The sequence below is a fragment of the Mizuhopecten yessoensis genome, unplaced genomic scaffold (assembly GCF_002113885.1).
Source record: "Mizuhopecten yessoensis strain PY_sf001 unplaced genomic scaffold, ASM211388v2 scaffold11161, whole genome shotgun sequence".
Taxonomy (NCBI): domain Eukaryota; kingdom Metazoa; phylum Mollusca; class Bivalvia; order Pectinida; family Pectinidae; genus Mizuhopecten; species Mizuhopecten yessoensis.
In genome coordinates this window covers 1562211-1569903 of record NW_018408910.1, presented here as the reverse complement: position 1 = coordinate 1569903, position 7693 = coordinate 1562211, and the positions used below count along the sequence as shown (strand labels likewise).

At 36.9% G+C, this 7693-nt stretch overlaps 1 protein-coding gene across 2 annotated transcripts; it reads right to left on the bottom strand.

Moving 5' to 3' along the window:
* Positions 1-465: 465 nt before the first annotated feature.
* On the bottom strand, positions 466-6265 carry LOC110467114 (calmodulin-A-like). 2 transcript variants are annotated; one of them, XM_021524044.1, is made up of 5 exons: positions 6075-6265; positions 3766-3799; positions 3046-3189; positions 1558-1800; positions 466-1091 (listed from the first exon to the last, which is right to left on the bottom strand). In XM_021524044.1, exons 1-5 carry the CDS (start codon positions 6075-6077, stop codon positions 1060-1062), a joined length of 456 nt encoding a protein of 151 aa, XP_021379719.1. In that variant the 5' UTR covers positions 6078-6265; the 3' UTR covers positions 466-1059. The 2 variants fall into 2 exon arrangements, with proteins under 2 accessions (XP_021379719.1, XP_021379718.1); XM_021524043.1 differs by lacking the exon at positions 6075-6265 and having other exon boundaries at positions 3766-3814.
* Between the last annotated feature and the right edge of the window lie 1428 nt (positions 6266-7693).

The following is a 7693-nucleotide window of genomic DNA, read 5'->3' as shown; positions in this document are numbered from 1 at the left end:
TATACAGTTATGTAGAGGCCCTGGGCATACAATGGGATACAGTAATGTAGAGGTCCCGGGCATACAACGGGATACCGGGCATATTGTAAAGGAAACAGATTATATAACAGGACACTCTTTTGTAAATGGTTTGGGGATATAAATTTAAACGGTTATTAAGAGGGCCCTGACATACACCACACTAAGTTTATGTTAAGGTCTAGGTAGTACATGTATAAGAGGAATTCAGTAAAGGGCAGGTTCAGAAATGTTTTTCTTATGACAAAATGGTGGATACGTCCGTCTGAAGGGAAGAAAACAGTTATGAAATCATATCAGGGAGCGGTGACCATTCAATTCTGTCAAGCTACCAACGTCATAAAAGATATTCGATAGCTTATTAAAATATAAATTAAACCCAAACCGAATTTGATACGAACCAGAAACAACCGACGCACTAAGATAAAGAAAATAATATTGCAATTTTTTTTTTTTCCGTCTTGTTTTTGTCTTTTGTTTTTAATAGATATTTTGCATTGTAAAGTTAGTGTTCAGATTAAGACGACAACTATAACACACACATATATCACTTATAGAGATAATATTTTAATTTCATGACATACAATAATTAAACAACTGGATTGAATCCTGGCCGGTTCCTTGGTCATTTATTCTCACCACATATACACTATAAACTGGCTGTACGACACACGTACACATACATCTCATGGGTGATATGAAGACTGATAAATGTATCTGGTGTTTGAATGAAGACTATATTAGCTGATGTTGACCCTTTTCAAGAAAATATATTTCTTTTGAATGCAAATTGTAGAATAAATTACAACCAAAGATCTGGCTCGAATTTATCAACTGTTCGTCCATTGTTTTAAATCACTTAGTGATGCGTACTCATTGATTACCCCCTGAAGGTGTTTTTTCTATGATTGCATAAATTACTGTTTAAAGATTCCATCATTTAATCAACAAATACCATTTTGATAATCCATACAATGTTTGTTTTTTTGTAGATCACGGCCGATGATCAGACTAGACGTTTCTTATTTGTGGACCTCCGTGTCACTTCGGCCCTAACATCATTTTGACAAATTCTGAAAATGAAATAAAAAACATTTTTCAATTTGTCATGTGTTATTTAGAAATGCGTGATTAGTCATTTTAAACAACCTAATTTGCTGTAGTATTTGGATGAAAATTACATCCAACACTTACTGGCAAAAGTCAAATATGTCGTGAACCATGGAGGGATTAATGCGCCTCCCCAGAATATTGAACGTTGTTAATTTTTTTCAACCATGTTCGGATTTTTGAAACCTGTTTTATTTATTGCTAGTAGGAAATCATTCTATTGTGTTTTCGATGCAATGATAGCATTTCCACCAGAAGAATAAGAGCCAATCTTCTATGATTTAATTAAGTTCTTGCTAAACTATCTAATTCAGGGATTAGAATTGTGATATCGCGGATCTTATCGATATTATCGCTTTCGGGAGACAGAAATATCAGGTAAAAAAAACTTATTTATAACCTTTGATAACCTTCAATCTAAAAACATACCATCATAATCAATTTGTCCATCTCCATTCATATCGGCTTCTTTGATCATTTCGTCTACCTCCTCCTCTGTAAGTTTTTCCCCTAGACTTATCATCACATGTCGGAGTTCAGCAGCGCTGATTAACCCGTTCCCATCCTTATCAAACACTCGGAACGCCTCGCGAAGTTCTTCATCATTCGAGGCACCTTGAAGTTGGTTTACCATCATTGCTAAGAACTCCGGGAAATCTATTGTGCCGTTACCTGTTAAAGAAAAGAACATGGTGATACTTATTAAACATGTAAAGAAAAGTGATATAAAAGGTACAGCATTAGGCAAAGGATATCGGGAGAAAATACACCGTTACTTTCATCTTCCTCCCCTGCAGGTGGGGGATCGGGAAGAGAATACACATGCTGTTACCCACTGCATGTATCGTAGGAGGCGACTAATGAGTGAACCCCATGCAGAATCGGGGATTTGCTTTGGTGTCCTCTATTTGGGGACACAAAAGCGATCAAAATAAATCTGCTGCACCAAATTCAATATTTGGGATCTTTATATTTCTTTCTACTTCTAACTACCTTTTATTTCCTAGCGCCTTGCTTGGCAACACCTCACTTTTTGCCTTAATGTTGAGCGTTTGCCCAGGTGAGGAAGGCAGTGGGTTCTGTCCCCAGGCCGGAACATACCAAAGTCCTTAAAAATGGTAATTGTTATTCCCTGCTTAACGTTCAGCATTAATGGGCATGGCAACAACTGGTTCACCCGTTGTCAGTATAAGGTGACAGGGCGGAATACTGTGCTGGGTGTCTTCGGCATGGTATTTCAGTGAGTTGGCACTATAAAGTCGGCATCAGATTTCACGCTATCACAAGGAGGCAATTACACTAACATACCCTGTCTCCTGCATACACACATCAAAGCACGCATACACTACACACATGGAGGCACGTCCTTAAATGAACGAAATTAAACCAAAGCAAACTTTAATTTTCTCCTTTTCTGCGTTATAATTTACAATGCACCTGACTTTTTTTTACTGATGATGAAAGAACGTACATATATTACATATAGGTCCACTTATTAAACCATAATTCGATATCTTCATTTTTTTTATACATTTTCAATAAAAACATAAGATCAGATATAAGGAAAATACATCAGGTGTCGACATATTGCAATCGCTAACTCAAGACTCACGTGATCATGCCGGGCACCCTTTAGTTACAGTGTAATTGCTAAATAATTTCTTGTTTAGGACAAACAAACATACAACGGTCTTTGTGGAAGATAATAGTGAACGAAACAGTTTAATGTAAGGTTACCTGTTTTATGACTTTTGCTTTTTCACATGTAATAACATAATTATGCTTAATAAACGTTAGGATCCTAACAAAATGCAGAAAAATACTGACGTATCTGTAATTCTAACTAAAAGGTAAGAAAAACAGTTGGTTTTTTTTGGTTTTTGTTTGTTTGTTTTTGCTTTGCGTCCTTGTACTTACCATCAGTATCGACTTCGTTAACCATATCTTTGAGGTCCGACTCGGTCGGATGTTGACCTAGTGACCGCATCACTGTTCCAAGTTCCTTAGACGTGATTGTACCGTCGCCATCTTTGTCAAACAAGCTGAAAGCTTCTTTAAACTCTGTTGAGAAAACATGTAAAGTTTAATGATTTCTTATTTATTTACAGAAATTATGCAGAGATCCGTTTTTGAAAACCCTTTGTATGCACTTGTTTAAGCGATATACACGACGTTTGAAAAGCGTTTGTGTTGGTATGCAACACAGTTCTGTTTGTGACCTGGTAAATGTCTTATCAGGGACCGTATTCATGAAATCGTTCTCATGCTCAAAATCAGATTCCGTGTTCAAGCCCAATTTCCTTGTTTCGCTGATAAAATATTAAAATTCCACATTTTCTCAGTGATTAAGAAGTTTTGGTGAGACTAAAAGCCGAATACCGTTAGCAATATTTACATTTGACCTATTGAATGTGTCACATGATTTAAGCAAGTTGCAAGAATGTTGGTTTGAGCACAAAATCTATACTTTAGCTTATTTAATAACGGTTTCATGAGTACGGGCCTAGAACTGTGCATCTTCAAGTCAACGAAACATTCTGCCTCGTGGAGAGATAGTTTCCTATCATTAAATGGTTGCACTGATTACATTGATAATAATAATTACATAGTTTCTGTGTAGCGATAATAAATACATACCTGCTATCTGGTCTTCTGAAAGTTTTTCTACCGACTGTAAACGAAACATAAAACGTCATTTAGAATATTTTATAAAGAATACCGCTATCGATGAATACGTTTGCATTCGTTATGTATAATTGTACATAGTTTGACCATATTTGAAACAATGCACATTTGCATATACACATCATCAGAACTACATGACTTTATTGGAATAAATTATTTTTAAATTATTTCGCGAGCTATCTTGAAAGCTTTAAACGTGCTCCAAATTTCACGACTGCCGTGCTAGATGTCGACTGCTTACGGACAAACCCATAACATAGGGTTTCGTAAGATGCAGATCGATGAAGCCTATGGACAAATTGTGTGGTAGCCCTCAGTATCGTGCAAGGAAATATACAATTTCTTTGTGTGATATGAAAGTCGATGTTTTTATTATACTCATTAGAGTGCCTTGTGGTTTTGTTGTCACTACCTTAGTTATCGGCGTGAGGACGTGACATTACTTGTATTTTACTATGATTGACATAGCTGGTTCCGTCGATGAAGCAGGAGACGCTTACCCTTCCGGATCATCTGGTCTATTCATCTTGTACTTTTTCACTGATTGGTTTCCATGTATTTTTTTCCTTTGTTCTTATCTTGCCCTAGCTTCATCGATTGTGAGTTTGAATTATTGTGGGTTTGTTGACGCGTCGGTTCTTTCCTTGTTGGTTTTTTGGTTAACGAGTTCTTAAAAAGTACCAACGCTTAACATATGGGGTAATAGTCTTATAATTGAGGCCCCTGTATTTTCCCATCATTATAGTGTTCCGATCTGCTATATTCATAATCATGCTATGGAATATCTATTTCCTATATCAAACAGAACTTTCTGCTATTAAAAATGATTGGCAAAGAAACGATTTTTTTATAATAAATAGATCCAGTAGTTTAATTACCAGACACGAGGGCGATTCAGAGGTATTAGAGTGTTTATATTTGCTATATGTTTATTGTCAACATGATTAATGAAATTAATGATACAAAATATTGACATGTTATGTCTCTCTCATCCTCGATATCCAGGGATCACTCTCACTCATCATCGATATCCAGGGATCACTCTCACTCATCATCGATATCCAGGGATCACTCTCACTCATCCTCGATATCTAGGGCTCACTCTCACTCATCCTCGATATCCAGGGATCACTCTCACTCATCCTCGATATCCAGGGATCACTCTCACTTTCGCTCTCTACACCCCTGGAATATGTCATAGCAAAATGGAAGGCACAAAGACAGCTGCTTGATTGGTCTCAGATGAAAAAACCTTACCAATCGCAACGCTGATACCTGTCCTTTGAATATGACAAAGGGGCGACACCCGACTTCAAAGTCAGTCGATTTTTTATCGTTACGCGACCGCGAGATTCTTTTGATGTACATCAAAGGATCGAAGTAGTCTTCTTGTCTCATAAACAGGGTGGTTCACGTTGAGACTTCAATTTTGCTATGACATATTCCAGGGGTGCAGAGAGCGAAAGTGAGAGTAACCCCTTGAGTATCGAGGATGTCCCTCACTCTACAGGTGAATTTTTGCTTTGCTAGTGAAAAGATAACCTCTGGCCTCACGATCTATAGCAAAAGACATCTCACACGTGCTTTTATGTCATCATCACTTTATGCATTGCAACCAGTGTAGCATCATCAATTTTGTCACACATTTCATGCAACCTTAATGAGAAGTTCACCATTTAAACTTTTTTTAAGGTCGAAAAATGTAAAAGAAAAATAATTGATCACTCCTGCGGTAATGCAGACAGAAAAACCATTACACTGCAGCTAAGGTTTTTAAATGTAGCTCCCACAAAAGTCTTGTCAAAATTCTTATCCTCGAATTGAGATTTACGTGCTTTCCATCACACAGGAGAGGTATTTCCCGCTTATAAACAAAGGCTTAATCAATACGAGAAAGCTAAGCATCGAGCCTATAATGAAAGGAAAAGTTTTACAATCGTCGAAAACATACATCCTCATAGTATAATCCATACATGTAAGTGTTCCTCCTAGTTTCTATGAGCCAATTTCCAATTGTTCCAACAGCGTTCTGATTACAGTAAGTTTATTAAGGCTGGCGGGAACGTGGGTACACATAATTGTTACAATGTAATGTATCGTTTAACCCTGCGATCTACCGCGTGTAAGCACTAGCACGTTTTATGAAGTATTGTAAGTTACTCAACTACCAAGGAAGTACTGTAATGTAAATGTGGATATTTTGGAAATAAAACGATTGTTGAAATATAAGTTAGGTAAAATGAGAGATAAAATGAACTTACCATCCTGCAAGAATGTTCTGATCTTCTTTACATTAACTGTTTGAGTTTATTTGAACCCATAAACCAAAGCCGTGATGTTGTTGTGTAAAGGGTTGTAAATAAATCGTTGAGATCTTTGAACTACGACAACAAAAGACTTAGATTGATATCGCTCGACATCGTTCTGATTGAGGGGTTGCGTAAAGACAAATGCCTTTTTACAATGGTTACCGACGGGTCATGTCTGTTTACAATGGTGTGTGTGTGCGTCCTCCATGTGTCATTCGTATCCGCATTGCGGTATTGGTGACAAAGGCTCGTCTGCGCAATGCCCGGGGCTTCGAAGGTCAATTGAATTTAATACACCGTGAAAACTGTTGAAATAGGAAATGATGTAGGGGAGGTAACCCTAGCGGTAGCATAGGAATTGCTCTGGGTCATACAAATGTACATGTATATTGAGGAACTATTAATTTGAAAATTAAAGCACACAACAAGATACACAAAGTAGTGTAAATATGATATTATTTATTTAAAAAGTACACACATGTTCAGCTGAGTTAATATGTCACAAATGATTCACTACCGACTTCCCTGCTATAACTATGAGGGGAATAAAACCCCAAAAACTGAGATTACCATAGTAACAATAATGATATGATAATCGAATTTCGTAATTTAAGGATCCTTGTCCCTCTGCCAGAAACTATACTACGTATTGGAAACTGTTTTCTCGGCATGACTATAGCTTTAATAAATCATTTCTAAAAAGAAACCCTTATCTTGCGGGACTTCAATGAGAAATAACACAGATGAAATAAACAAAATTTAATCAACAATAGTGTTCTGCGTGTAAAAAGATATCGGGTCTAGACCGGAATTCGAACTCTGGACCTCATATTGTAATACTATAGCTGTAACCGATTGAGATCCCTGGCCTGGTCAACGGGAGTTTTTTGCCCAACTGCATTATCAAAACGGAAATTACGTGGCTACTGTATACAGTGTAACGGGACAGTGATCCTCAAGTAAACGTTTCGTATACGGCATTTACATGAAAAAGTCTTCTTTTTCGACATCCTATTCATTTTGTGCTTCAAATTCCATTCAAACCCATAGTAAACTCACTGACATCGTGTAGGATAGAGTTACTGTATCACTTAGAATGCGAAATTTTGAAGTTTACGTTCAGAATATGCTTGCAGCATGGTAAGGTTTTAGATAACGTTTTACCGTCAGCTATTATTTTAACTGTTGGTTCACCCTAAAATATCCGCATTGCATTTACAAAAGTTAATCCTGATATTTGGTTTCATCAACGACAGCTTTTAACGCAGTATGGATACACACAACAAATTGTCATAGTCTTGTTTGATGTTACTTTTAATATTTAAAATTACAGCTGGTTGTTGTACACCACTGGATGTTGGAATATTCAGGGGTCAGGATGGAAAATGTTCATTATATGCAATTTATTAATTATGTGTTGAAGACCTCATTGACATGCTCAGTCATCGACATGTACATTTACAAAATACACTTCAGCCAGTTTCCTTCCCATAATGCAGTCAATTTACTCCGCTATACACCTTACCCCAATAACCTTTTCTTTAAGCCATTTTGCACCTCTTTCCCTCCTT

Coding starts and splice junctions, on each gene's coding strand:
- LOC110467114 (XM_021524043.1), bottom strand. CDS start 3,814: ATGTTTCGTTTACAGTCGGTAGAAAAACTTTCAGAAGACCAGATAGCA. Junction 1,801..3,045: donor TAACGAAGTCGATACTGATG/GTAAGTACAAGG, acceptor TTTCTTTAACAG/GTAACGGCACAATAGATTTC. Junction 1,092..1,557: donor TGGACAAATTGATTATGATG/GTATGTTTTTAG, acceptor TTTCATTTTCAG/AATTTGTCAAAATGATGTTA.